Below are 14,181 nucleotides of genomic sequence, written 5' to 3'. Positions count from 1 at the left end.
TAACAGTCACCAGCGGTTTTTATTGCTCGAATATTCAAACTATAATTATTGCTGCAGTTATATTTGTAATATGTGTTATTCTTTAAAGCTAAATGTTTAAAGAATAGGAATAAGTAAAAATTTTACCACTTTAACAGTTCTTCAGTACATGGATGGCGTTTAGAGTACAAGCCAAATCTATACACATATAAAATTAAAGATATAAATAGAAAAATACCAAGTAATCCTGCCATTTCATTGGGTGTGATATTTTCATTCATAAGTTAATAGGAAAACACACTACAAAAGCAGCTCAATACACGATTCTCTTCCAAATCATCCATATGCAAACTTCATTATATGAAGTAACAACCTTATTGGTTGATCGGTTTTCAGAAAACACTTGGGTCAAAATGTTTTTACTTGAACTGTGTTTTAGAGCTGATTTTCGTTGAAATTTCTCATTTATCTTCCTTGTATATTTAGTACAGAATGATTTGGCAAGGAATGTTGCTTTCAGTTTAAGTATCTGATTCTTTTATTGAGCTATGGACTTTGCATGTCCATACATTTAATAGGCATGATAGAATAGAACTCGTATGATTTTAATCCATGATAACACCTTTTTCCTGCCTTTCTAAGGGTTGATTAGGAAGCTTCAGTAGTGTTTGTTGAATAATTAAAAGTCTGTAAATTTAACCAGAATGTAGTAGCTTTAAATGAATGCTTATTTGCTTATTAAAACAGCTGTTGACATCTTTAATATAATAGTTTTGTATCTGATGCTAGACTATAGTATTTCAGTATTAAGAGAATACAACTTATACATTAGAGTGCCTTGCACTTTTTCTTTCAGTTATCAAAATGTCACTGTTGCTGGGATTCTAAGAAATCTCTACAAATGCCTCTAATGACATCGGAAACAATTGGTTCTAATCCTGTAAACTCTCTGGTGAAGAAAGCATGAGACTCCTTCGGTTTAGAAGCCATATCTTTCAGGTCATCCAAAGGTGCCCAAGCCACACCAATAGAGAAGATGGTGATACCTACAAAGGAAATATTTTAAAGTGAATTGAAACCAGTCCCACCTTAAATACAAAATTATGTGTATATAGTTTTCATATATTATTAGTACATAGTTTAGGAGAAAACTGCCTACTAGTGTCTGAAGAATTATTAGGTAGGTTTTGACAATCATTGAGATGAGAGCAGCAAAACAGTTTGGTCAAAACCAGAAGCTTTCCACAAGTGAAATTTGCCACATTAAAGGAATAAAAGAAATGATGATCACTGTGATACAGAGAAAAATTGTTTGATAAAGTTCAATATCCATGCATGATAGAACACACTTAGTAAAGTAGGAATAGAAGGCAACTTTCTTAATCTGATAACATCTCTGAAGAAAAAAAAAATCCTACAGCAAACTTGCTTGGTGAAATAGTGAAAACTTCCCCTCTGAGACTGGCACAAGAAAGGACTACCTGCTACCATCAATTAATCACTATACTAGAGTCATTGCCAGTACAATAAAGCAAAAACAAATGGCATAGGACCCGACTCCCAGGGGTGTAAATCTCCCTGGCAACGCAGGATATGACTCCCGGGGATGAATCTGGACCCAGCATCATGGGATTGAGAACATCTTGACCAAAAGGGGGATGCAAAATGAGACGAAATAGTTTCAGTGGCTGAGAGATTTCAAATAGAGTTGAGAGGTCACTCTGGTGGACATTCTTATGCACTATATAGATAACACCTCTTAGGTTTTAATGTATTGGAATAGCTAGAAGTAAATACCTAAAACTACCAAACTCCAAACCAGTAGTCTGGACTCCTGAAGACGATTATATAATAATGTAGATTACAAGGGGTGATGGTGTGATTGTGAAAACCTTGTAGATCACATTCCCTTTATCTAGTGTATGGATGGATGAGTAGGAAAATGGGGATATAAACTAAACGACAAATAGGGTGGGATGGGGGAGATGGTTTGGGTGTTCTTTTTTTACTTATATTTTTTTACGCTTATTCTGATTCTTTCTGATGTAAGGAAAATGTTCAGAAATAGATAATGGTGATGAATGCATAAGTGTGATCGTACTGTGAACAGTTGATTATATACCATGGATGATTGTACAGTATGTGAATATATTTCAGTAAAACTGAATTTTAAAAAAACAAAACAAAACAAAACAAAAATGGCATAAAAGTTGAGACAAGTAAACGGTGTTAAAGTTTTCTAAGGTTGCATTGTCTGGGAAATGATGACTAGTCCTCAAAGAATAATAACTGTTTCTTCCATTCCATTCTTTATGTTAAATTGGCAAACTGTCCAATGGTCAGAAATTATCAGTCTTTTATCACAGAGCAAATATGTTCTGTTGATATAAACAGGCAAAGAGAAATTTCTATAAGGTGGAATGGTTTCTTCCAATTATATTGAGCCATTTTGACTGCAATCCCTTGAGTTATGGAAGGCTTTTAGTCCAGGTATACTTTTGGTTGGAGTGATACTATATTAGTTGATTCACCTCAATCCCAATTGTAGCAGTTATTAAACAGATTCTTGGAGTGCACTACTGTCTATCTTCTCCAGGGTGAGTCCCCGTAACAATATAACACACTTTGAGAGTTTCTGCTCCCCTACCATCCAAGATTTCATTCTACTTCTAATAGTATACAGTACTCAGGGTTGTGAAGACTTAATATAGAAGGGCGGTTTAGATGACATAAAAACCACATGACTGTATCGTCACCAGCCAATCCTCCCCTCTCCCCACTTCCACTCCCTGGCAAAAGTATTTATATATATTTTTTCCTTTCCCCACGTTTTCCTCACTCCTTTCAATTCTGTATTCAAACTCAGATGATTTAGCTCAGTCCCCGTGCATAATTATAGTTTAAAAATAAAGCAAAATCAGTCCTGACCTAGTCCTAACAATTTTTATTTATTTATTTTTTACTTTTTTGATGTGGATTTCACTAAGAGATCATTTTCATGAAAGTATTTCATTGTGGCCCAATCACCTGAAGTTTTATTAATCACATAGGGAAAATATCTTTGAATTTGAATTACTCTAGTTCACTATATTTAGCATGAATACAATATTGCGAACCATAAATTGGTTCAGTAAGCTAAGTGATAAAGAATACGAGAGCACATAGGTCTCCACTTCAACACAGGTTTGGTTGCTGATGTATAAAATACTTCTTATAAGCTGGATGTGTAGCTTAAATTGCATGGATTAGTTCTCTGTCCTATTTAAAACAGTATTCCATCAATAAAAGTACAGAAGTACATTAACAAAGGTACTAGTAAATGTATAGGGAGGACAAAGGTCAAATTACTAGGAATTACATAGAAAAGAGGAAGAAAGAAGTGCAGTAGAGTTAAGGTATAAGCAAATGGAAGTCTGTTGGTCCTTCCCCTCCCAAATTGACGTTTTTGTTTTTAAAATATGATTAGACTCCAGTCATTCAGTTACATCACAGGAAAGGTTACATGCATGTTGGTCTGTTTGATCTCAGCAAAACGCTATGCTAATGTGTTAAGGAACTAGTGGCCTTTGCCACTAGTATGAAGGAGAAAGAAAAGCCTTTTTATACTCTTATAAGACCACAGTGTGATTATGTTATCTTAAAGGAAAAAAAAAAAAAAAAAAGACAATTAGGGAAAGAAGGTTTAGATGGGATAGAATTAAAGTCATTTGGAGACTTTTCATTTTAGAAAAGTCATACAAGACTGAAAACTTTACTTTAAAAAGTTATGATAAATTATTGAAAGGCAGATTCATAGGTTATGATAAACAGTGATTATCTGGAGATATGTTACAAGTTTGAGACAAAACATTAAGTCCCTGTAACATATTTCCTTGACTGAAATGCTTCTCATGGCAATTCTTCTAATAACATAGTGGGGCTGGAGTGTGTCTAGATTCAGGCTGCCTGGGTTTGAATCCCAGCCTCACCACTTACTAGCTGTGTGATTTGGGGGAAATTATTTAACCTTTCCGTATCTGTTAACTCATCTGTAAAATGAGATTATTTAGTAGCACTGCTTCGACAATTAAATGAGTAACACTGGTTAAAGTTCTTAGAACAGTGCCTGCCACTTTGTAGGTGTTTGTTCAGTAAAATAAATTCTCAAGTTTTTATTTACTTCCAAATACTCCCCTCCTCAGTTCCCTTCCCATACAAAGGACAAGGACCTTACCTGCATCATGTGCAGCAGCAGCAGGGCCTCGGACATCATCATAGGACTGCCCATCTGTGACAATTACCAGGAAGTTCTTATTGGGACTATCCCTTATGGGACCAAACACATTTCTGACAGTAAATGAAATGGCATCCCCAGTAGCTGTTCCACCGCTCATATAACGGATGTTTCTGATAACAGCTAGAACATTTTCTTTGGTGTTATAGTCAGTGAAACTGAATTCTGTGCGCTGATCATAGGTGAACTGTACAGCTGCTATTTTGGCACCAATGTCAGAGATTTCAAAAGTCTTGGCTATGTTGGAAACAAATTCAAGCATGAGGCGGAAATTACCATCTCCAACACTGCTGGAGCCATCAATTAGGAAAGCAATGTTCACTGAGTTATAACAGGTCTTGCTGCACATCATTTGCTCATGAGAGCAGAGCTTCTGAACCAGAGGCTTTACATATTTGGTGGTGCCAAACCAGTTGGGCATGTGGTAAGAGAAGAAGCCATTGTTCCGACAGACAGCCTAATGGGGGAGACACACAAAAGATATCCAAAGGTATCAAAAGTTGTTTCTTCTTTAAAATTATAAGCACATTAAATCTCGAGGGTTGAAACTTAATCCAAATACGGGCCAGCCAGCACTGCATGTAGGGTTCCAGAATTGAATTTATTATGGTAGTTGTAAGACACCTCTCCCACCTTACCTTGTCAACAAACGCAACATCCTGTACCATCCCCAGTTCTTCAGGGATAGGTTTGGCTACAGAAACTATAAATACATTGACACCAAACTCTCTGGCCACAATGCCTGCTTCCTCAATGTCATCTGAAGGCCAGCCATCAATAAACACCACCACCACTTTGGGGATCCCTTTTCTCACTCCAGTGTCTGCCGTGAAGAATTTCTGGGCTGTATGCTTCAAGGCTTTTCCTAGGTTTGAAAAAAGCAAATTGGAGCAGAATTTTGCACTGTTCCAATGACATGTCTATTTCCCTGTAGCAACCTTATAATCTTAAGTTTAAGGATTTAACTTATATAGAATTCTTGTTCTATAATGGATGCATCAGAATGGAAAGTTTATTCATCAGGCCTTATTTTGTCTTCACAACTCACATTACTTCCTCCTCCATCTCCCAGAAGCCTCACATTTCCTTTCCTCATATCAGTCACCAGTAAGAAACACAAAACTGACTCCTGCTCCCATATATGTGCTCTCTATCTAGCACTGATTAATACCTATAAGGATTCAGTAGAACAAGAAGTATTCCTTAAGAGAGTTAATAGTGCTACTCTAGTTCCAGCACATCTGCATTCATTAGGTAAGTCTGTTAATGTCTGCTTCTTTTTAACATTGTAAACAGGGGCCCCTCTAAAGTGACATCTGGCCTATTCAATACAAGGATTACAAATCGTAATGCCTTAGATTTCTTTTTTTAAAGAAGAAATACCAACCTTTTGTTATATTTTCCATTATAAACTGAATAATCTGATAATCAAGTGCAGACCTAAACAAGATTCATTTGCCAGGAGGAAGAGTTTCATGTCTGCTTATACAAAATAGCGTAATACTGTTTTATATGCCTCATCACTGACAATCCTCCCCTATATTACATATCGAGTGACAAAGTCTACTTACCTGTGTTGGAATTACCCCCTCTGAAACCTACTTCCTTTATGGCAAATAAAACATCTTTGGCTGATGTAAAGTTTTTCAAGTAAAATTCTATTTTGGGGTGTTCACTAAGTAGAAAAACAAGAAAATGTTATCCAGGGAGAATTGGAAAGGCAAAACAAACAAGTTTATTGCTTTTTAAAAAGTCTTTAAATCAGACAACACCCAAGTTTTTTCCTTAATCCCACAGTATGTAGTCAACAAAGACACTTTATCCCTATTTGAATTATTGGGGACATTTCAGAAATGTAACAAGGACTACTGTTCCATTAGGGTTTATTATATTCTAGGGAATGAGCTGAATACCTTACATATTACATGTATAATCTCATTTCATTATAACTCTATAAAATAGGAATTATTATCCCTATTTTAAACATAAAGAATTTGAGGCTCAGGGCCTTTAGCTAATTTGCCCAACAAAACATAGCTGCATTTTAACTTCAGGTTTGTCTGACTCCAAAGTCCATGCCTAAACTATATGGAGATATTGACAGCAGGCTTGACTCAGGCCCCTGGCTTAATGGTAGACTGCAGAGTTGAGCACCAGGTAGCTGGAGGGGGGCTGGGTTTGAGGCTAGGTCTGTTCCAGTGGGGGACCATGGAAGCACTAAATAGCCTATAAGGTTTTAAAATAGCCTATAAGGTTCCAGTGGGGGACCATGGAAGCACTAAATAGCCTATAAGGTTTTAAAATAGAATTTTTCTTATGAGAAATAATATTGGCATGTGTCAATCTTACAATTATATGTATTATAAGTGATTTAGGATTTTATTTTCCATATTTAAATTAAAATAATCTCAGCTCATTTTTATAATTGGTCTGTGCTTGAGATCATGTTGAGTAAAAACAATTAGTTAAAGCACAATTTGTTGTGTTTAGCTTTTAGATAGCTCAATATTTCATAAGTGTAAAATTTTAAGACCTTAGTTAGCATCATCAGTAGCCACCTAATTAAGTCAAGGTTTTTGAGGGACAAAGTATAACACTGATCGAATAAATTACATTACTATATGCCTACTGGAATGTTGGGTTACAAAATCAGATTTCATGGGTTGATGATCTTCTCATTTTTATGGTCATTTTGCAACTATGCAAATTATGATTTATAAGATTAGCCTTATTTTTACATCCTTAATGATATATTCTGGTATTCTGCTTAAATAGAAACTCTTGAAATAGTTTGTTTATTATAATGTTCTTCCTAAAACAGAAAAAGTATAAACCAGGAAGTTTATAAAGAATCTATTCTTTGTATGAGTCAACAAAGTAATGTAGCATTCATCCTAAAAAAGAATTAGGTAAAAGTAGCAAGAAAAATTGCAAGAAGAAAAGTAATGCAGGGAAATTTGCCCTATGGGATATTAAAATGTACAATAAAGCTACAATAATCCATGTAGAAAAGATGTTAAGAATTAGCATACGGATCAAAGAAATCGACTTGCCCAAACTTATATATAAAAGTGATGTCACAAATCAGTGGAATAAGTAGCTCATTTTAAAAAAGGTATGGGAACAATAAATGGTTGAACTATGTAGAAAGCAACAAGGTTAAATTCTCACCTCACACCAAAAGGTTCTATTTAAACTAAGAGCGAATTGTAAAAAATAAGAATAAATGAAATGTAATATGCAAATTTATAGAGACAGTAAGTAGATTATAGGGTAGCAAGGGTCAAGGGTGGGGAGGGGGAAGGGGATTAATGCTTAATGAGTAGAGGGTTTCTGTTTGTGGTAATGGATGATGGTGATAGTAGCACAACATTGTGAATATAATTAACAGCACTGAATTGTGTGCTTGACAGTGGTCAAAATGGGAAATGTTATGTTGTATATATGTTTCCCTAATAAAATTTTTTTAAAATTAATGAAATATAATATTTATAATAATACTGATACCCTCATACACTGCTAATGGTAGTCTAAACTGATTCAACTTTCTAGAAAGCAACTTGATTATAAAAATACCTTAAAAATGTCAGAGCCCTTTGATCCAGTAATCTCACTTCTAGGAACCTAGCCTAATGAAATAATCAGAGATGGGCACAAGAATGTTATAAAGATGTCCATCACAGTGTAACTTGTAATGGTGGAAAAAAAAAATAATAGAAGAATGGTGAAATAAATACCATGCAAAGGAACATTAAGCAATGTATTTTTGATGAATATTTGTGATATGAGAAAATGCTCAAAATACTAAGGGAGGAAAAAAAAGGATACAAGACATTATTTCAGCTTGAGCTTTAGAAAAAGGAATATACATATATTACAGTCAATTATTTTCTCAAAATGCTAAAAGGAAATATAACATTTTCAGTGATTATCTCTAGGGCGTGTGATTTGGGAAATTTGCTTTCTTTGTGCTTTATATATATTTCAAGTTTTAAAAGCCACCAATAGATAATATTTTAAAATGAATAAAATAAAAAGATCATGCTTCAGTTTTTTAATGAAGGGTATATGGAAAGAGCTAAAAAATAACAACAATACAGAGGAAGAATAGACATGTTCCCCTCTCCCTTCAGAAAAGAGAAATTGGGAATTGAGCAGAGTCCATATACAGAGGTGATTTGTGTGAGCAAAAGAACTTGTTAGTCTACCATCTGGTCCTCAAGTAGTTTCATACAATTCTCTAAACCCTTTTTATTCCAGAAAGGGGGCACTCAGACCTATCTAGTCTGCCCAGTCAGTCTTAAGTCTTGAATTTATAGTTTGGGAATCCAGATTGTCCACAATTCAGAATGTTTATATTGAATTGAAATGAATGTACCTATTAAAAGGATCATTTGTCATCATTTAAGACCTCACTCAAGGCTCCTCCCATTTTAACGAGTTTGATACCTGGCTTGAACAAGGCCCACGTGTGGTCCTTCTGTTCCAATTCCCAACATTAGAGCCACTTTCCCAACAAAATTCTTCTGTAAATTAAACCGGCGCTGCCCAATATTAAAACTTCCATCGATCAGGAATGCAATGTCTGCTTTACAGTCTGTGAACACCCAAACAAGTGCTTTCCATTAGTAATTTTATTTTAGAGAGAGGGCAAGAGAAGAAATGCTGTCTTCCCAAATAGATACCTTGGCTCCTACCTTTGTTGCCAGTTTTCTTCTCGGATGTTTTCTTTAGTCTTTTACCTGAAACAAAGGATGCACATGGCATTAGCAGAGGGAAGACAGTTCCACAGCAAGAATCCACACAGGGAAAAGCCAGTGCAAAGGAATATCATTCTTCAAAATACATTTTTTTAAATTAACTTTCCGTCTGATTTTTTGGACTGGAGAAGAATACCCCTACAAATAAACAAGTAAGGACAGTAGGAAGCCTACATATTTGCTATGTCTCTAAGCCAGACGTTCCTATTGCAAACCCATGGTTGAAGTAGGATTGGAAGCTAATGTTCCTAACTAATGTCCTTGGTTCTTTTGACTTTAAAACCACCACAGTCTTAGGAAAGGGGACCCCTGGATATTTCTTAAAGTGGACACACATTTATTCCTTTTATTCATATGGCAGAGCTGTAAGGGAATTTAATGAGGCAAATGGAACTAGGAAGAAGTTCATGGTACTTTCACTTTCACCAGTTCCTAGGATGGTTTATCAAATCAAGGTGGAGTGATAGGAGCTCAAAAATAATTGGCAGCAGAGTTCATAATTGAAAACATAAGAAAAATAAAGAATTTGAAACATAAAATTATATATGCTTCCCTGTGTAATATACTGGTATAATATTAAGATACTTCTTTTGCTTCCCTTCAATATTAATTTTTTGAGAGCCTCTACCAACAGCAGATTTATTTATAATTTCCAAATGCTGTGCCAGGCGTCAGGAGACGGGATCCACGTTTCATACCTGTTGGTGGATGTGCTGTGGACACTGCTTGTCCTGTGGCTTCCTGGGTATCACTTTTGCCTTCTGTTAAAATAAAGAGAAGCTTTTTTTTCTTTCTCCTTTTCACCAAAGCATAGCAAATCTAATTTAGAGTTCTATAGGATGATGAACATAATAGGGATTCGTGATGACTGCAGGAGTAAACATCATGCTGCATGCCAGTTTCAAAGACTCAAAATTAATTCTTGATTATATCATGTTTTTTAAGGATCACCAAAAATGAATTCTCCAGTTTTCCAGTCTGGTGTTACTTAGTAAGTCTCAGGGCATTCTGACTGCACTGTCATTCAAGTTTCTACTGCGGTCTTCAGACAGCAAGATCATTCTTCCTCCAAACCAAATTAGGTTTGAATGGATACTTGGCCCCAGGTCCCCTGGTTCTAACTCACAGTGGACCTCTTCAGTCTTGATCGGTGTTCCATCAGTGTCAAAGAGGCGGGGCTAAGGGCAGCAGAAAAACTTGTGTGTGTAGGGGGGCAATATTTACAGAAAAGTGAGAACAATATAATTGTACCTACTGGTCACTGTGAAAGAAGCAGACCATCTGGAAAGTGTTTGAGACTGGATGCCATTGGCGACTACTGAGGAGTAATTTTCTCGACCGGGTAGGCTATAGACTCTCACAGGTCCCCCAGAAAGGCTGATCACTCCCCTGCAGCACAAGAATATCGATTGAAACTCTGTACTTCTTCAGGGGCACTAGACTGCCTTATAGTGCCATGTTGCATCTATTGCTCTGATTAATCAAGAAAATAGTTCAGCAGGGAAGTCATCTAAGGTTGCTGCCAGCCTTTTTAAAAACTTGCCTACAATGAAATAAAATCTGTCTGGGCAAATGTTTCTGTGCTGTCAAACCTCTTAAGTGTTGAAAAGAATACACTTGTATTATACAATTAACTATCCTGTTCTTGATTAATCCCTCAGAGACTCGGAATTAATCAAGGAACTCCAAACAATTTTCCTGGTTTAAGATACTCACTTTAATTATATAATCATTGGACTTCATTTAAAAAAAGGCGGGGGGGGGCTGGGTCACATTGGCCATTCTGTTGTAACATAGCATAGTGGCAATGAATACGGACTTTGAAGGCAGATCTGGAGTTTCAGTCCCATTCTGCACTTGCTAACCAGTGACCTTGGGCAAGGTACTTGACAATTCTTTTAGCTTCAGTTTCCTCATCTGTAAACTGGAGTAAAATTGTTTCTGCCTTGTAGTGTTGTGGGGGGAGTTAAAACAATGACTGGCATATAGTGAAACCTCAGTAATATATGACTGGTTACTGATTATGATTGGTGAGGACTGATTGCAGCCTGCTGATCTATGATTAGGAATGATTTAGATTCACAGGTCTCTAGCCATCATGAAATAATACAATGTGCCTTTTAGTCAGACAGCTTTTTTTGTTTGGTATTTCAAGCATATCCAGGAAAACCTTAAAAGTATGTCTTTTTTGGCCAAAATTGGCACCAAAAGAAAGAAAAGAGGGAGGGTTCTGGGTGGCTAAAGCAGGAAAGGAAAGAATAATGCTTGCATTTCTCTCCGCCTGGGTTGTTTGGGCTTACCTGTGCACAGCGGCGCCACAGATGCTTGATACAGAAGCATACACTACATTCCCAAACACAGAGAAGTCCTCAAGAGGGCAGCCCCCTGGGCAGAGGACGTCTACTTTCTCTTTCCTGATGTCCAGGCCTCTGGTAGAGCATGTAATAGCAATGGGAACTGAAAAGAAAGGAGGGAATTTTATAAGTATTCTTAGGACATTTTATTGGTGGGGTGGGGAACCAAGGTATGAGATTTTAAGTTTTACTCCCCTAATTTCTACACGTCTAGTTAATAATATTGGTTCATTCCATACCTTTCCAGATTTGGGCAAGCCAAAAGTCAGTTTTCCAATTTAAACTAGTCCCCAACCACTATAAAAAGTCTAACATGAGAATTTCCTCAGTTGCTTTCAGCTTGGAAATGTATAATTGGAAATATATGAAAATTAGAACTTAACATTAGTTATTAACCACTTATTCAGTCATTCAAGAAAAATTAAAAAAATCTCAATTCCAATGGCACTGTTTACATAGTAGCCCAAGGTGAAGATATTGAATCTGAACCAACTCTTTGAGGAACATTTTCATAGATAGATCACAAACCTCTCTAAGCCATCCTTTGCTGCAGAGGATTACTTATCCTGATTATCCTCCAAACAGTGCAAATCAGTAGAGAAGATGCTTAGAGTCACAGAATGTCATTTAGCTCAATCACTCATTTTACAGATGAGGAAATTAAAACCATGGGGTTAATTTGCCCAAGGTCACACACCCCAAGGAACTTTCTGCAACTCCCACAGGACAGGAAGCAGGGAAGTTAGTTCCTTCATAATAGAGCATTTTCATTTGAATTGAACTTGATTATTTCTACTCCACATCTGTCTAAAGAGATATATCAGTCAGTGACTGCCTTTTTAGAAAGCACTGTTAATACTTTCCAGTTTTTCACAGGGTCAACTCAACTAAGAAACGAAGTTTTTACTACAAAAGATACTGGGTAGAGAGACAAGCCCTTGGCAACATGTAACAAGATAACATAATACATGTTGGTTTGTCAATTTAGTGAGAATGTTAAATTGGGATTAATGTTATAAATATTATTTTTCCGAACACAGGGAATTTTGAGCATCCAAACCTTTTTGAAACCATTGCTAACTAAAAAAATTTTTTTCAAGACAGAGTAATACTGTCTGGTTCTGCTGCCCAACTGAGTAGGTGGCCTCCAACAAGAACCCCCTTCTAAGTCATCTGAGCCCTTTATGTTGAGCTGTGTCCATGTAAGGGGAAGGCAGGATGCCAAGTACAATACTGATTCTGAAAAGAGCTGAGGAATTTTAAATTCTTACCAAAAACAGTAGCTTCATACCTATTATCAAACCTTCCATTTTAAGCGGGGGTAGGGGAGAAATGAGTGCAGAGATTCTGCCTTCAGCTGCCAACAATGACTGTAGTGTGGATGGGGGCAAATACGGCCCAGTGCAATACTTACCCTTTTTCTACTCCCAAGAAAAATAAACAATAGATTTTAGAAAAGTCTGCCTTTTAAATTAGAGAAAGCACACTGAGGCACACACCCATACCAGGACTTCTGCAAGAGGAACCAACTCTTTAGACTTCCTCGCATGCAAAATGAGCCCGCAAATGCTGCTTTTCATAGGGGTTACTCCCAGAAACATAGCCAGGTTGTCAAACTAGGTGGGACAACCACGTTAGCCTCTCCCCATGCCCTCTTGGCTAAGATAGTAAGGAAGTCCGGGTCCCGGCGGCCTCATCCTGATCCCAAATGCAGTGCAACCACCCAGGACCAAGATGCCCCTCCTTGGGTCTCAAAGTGCACCCCCGTCGCGACCTCCCACCGCCGCCGTTTGGCTTGCCATGGAACTCGGGATAGAGGAGACTTTTTTCTCGGTGTTTTGAGAAGTATGCCCCATCCGACCCCAGGGGCCCCTTCGCGTGGGAGAAACGACTAAGCACCGCTGTACGAAAAAAACGGGATGTACCCGGCAGCGGCTTCAACTCTGGCGCCCTCCATCTCCATCCCCGGGCTTCTACCTGCTCGTCCTCAGCCCCTCCCACCATCTGGCCCGAAACCTGCTTCCTTGACCCAGGACAGAGAACTTACCAGCTCCCTCGCTGCCCGCAGGCTCTGCCAGCAGCAGACAGACACCTGATAAGAGAGGAAAGCGCAAGGGCTGATTCCAGCCTTCACCCGCTTGGTGCGAGGGGAAGGGGGCGGTGAAGCGTGTACCCACCGAGGCAGAGAACCAGGATCCAGGCTGCAGACATGGTGACTGAGGGGCTGCTCCGATCTGGGAGAGAGGGAGAAAGCCAGGGAGGCTCCCGGGGGACAGAGGTCCCCACGCACCCACCCCGCCGCGCCCGCCCACTATTCAGAGATCTCGCAGCCCTCGGAAGCCAAGGGTTGGCGGCTGGGAGCAAGGAGATCAAAGGGGCCGCTGCTGGGGAGCCTGAGCCCCTCTCGATCTGGAGGCGACGCTCCAGCTGCAATCGAGCCCAGCCCAGAATGTGCAACCCTGGACGGAGGACCCCCAGTATGAAGAAGGACAAGCTGAGAGAGAGATACAGGACAGACACGAACGGACCAACAGACGCCAGGGATCCGTACGCGCTCCCGGACGCACAGTACTCTGCACCTGCGCGGGGTCCGCCAGGCAGCGCCGAGTGCGGAAAGCGCTGCTCCCGCCGCCGCTATAAAGGCTGGGCCGCGCGCATGAGCACTGTGCGGGGAGCGTGCGGGAGGTGGGGGCTGAAGCGCTTCCCCCGGGCCGAGCGGCGGCGGTCCCGCTCCCGCCCTCTTCACCCCGCCCTCTGGCCCGGGGGCTGGCTGGGGGTGCGCTGGCGCCGGGGCGCCTCCCCCCCGCGGCGCAGC

The 14,181-nt window shown here is 38.9% G+C and overlaps 1 protein-coding gene across 5 annotated transcripts; it reads right to left on the bottom strand.

The window, feature by feature from the left end:
• COCH (cochlin) lies at window positions 1-13,967 on the bottom strand. Of its 5 annotated transcripts, none has more exons than XM_037834736.1 (12): window positions 13,946-13,963; window positions 13,544-13,600; window positions 13,414-13,458; window positions 11,313-11,469; window positions 10,268-10,401; window positions 9,711-9,773; window positions 8,950-8,994; window positions 8,702-8,849; window positions 5,824-5,927; window positions 4,891-5,117; window positions 4,193-4,709; window positions 1-1,025 (listed from the first exon to the last, which is right to left on the bottom strand). In XM_037834736.1, exons 2-12 carry the CDS (start codon window positions 13,575-13,577, stop codon window positions 847-849), a joined length of 1,653 nt encoding a protein of 550 aa, XP_037690664.1. In that variant the 5' UTR covers window positions 13,578-13,600; window positions 13,946-13,963; the 3' UTR covers window positions 1-846. The 5 variants fall into 5 exon arrangements, with proteins under 5 accessions (XP_037690664.1, XP_037690662.1, XP_037690663.1 ...); XM_037834734.1 differs by lacking the exon at window positions 13,946-13,963 and adding an exon at window positions 13,891-13,938; XM_037834735.1 differs by lacking the exon at window positions 13,946-13,963 and adding an exon at window positions 13,918-13,935.
• Between the last annotated feature and the right edge of the window lie 214 nt (window positions 13,968-14,181).

The sequence above is a fragment of the Choloepus didactylus genome, chromosome 4, assembly GCF_015220235.1.
Source record: "Choloepus didactylus isolate mChoDid1 chromosome 4, mChoDid1.pri, whole genome shotgun sequence".
Lineage (NCBI taxonomy): Eukaryota > Metazoa > Chordata > Mammalia > Pilosa > Megalonychidae > Choloepus > Choloepus didactylus.
The sequence above is the reverse complement of the archived record's forward strand: the minus strand, read 5'-3'. Positions and strand labels throughout refer to the sequence as shown.

Bases quoted from the DNA above. Each gene is read 5' to 3' on its own strand.
- COCH (XM_037834733.1), bottom strand. From the start codon at position 13,577: ATGTCTGCAGCCTGGATCCTGGTTCTCTGCCTCG. The intron at 5,928-8,701 runs GTATCAAACTCG...TTTTCTACTTAG, and splicing joins GTGGGCCTTGTTCAAGCCAG to TGAACACCCCAAAATAGAAT. The intron at 4,710-4,890 runs GTAAGGTGGGAG...CTCCCCCATTAG, and splicing joins ATGTTGCGTTTGTTGACAAG to GCTGTCTGTCGGAACAATGG.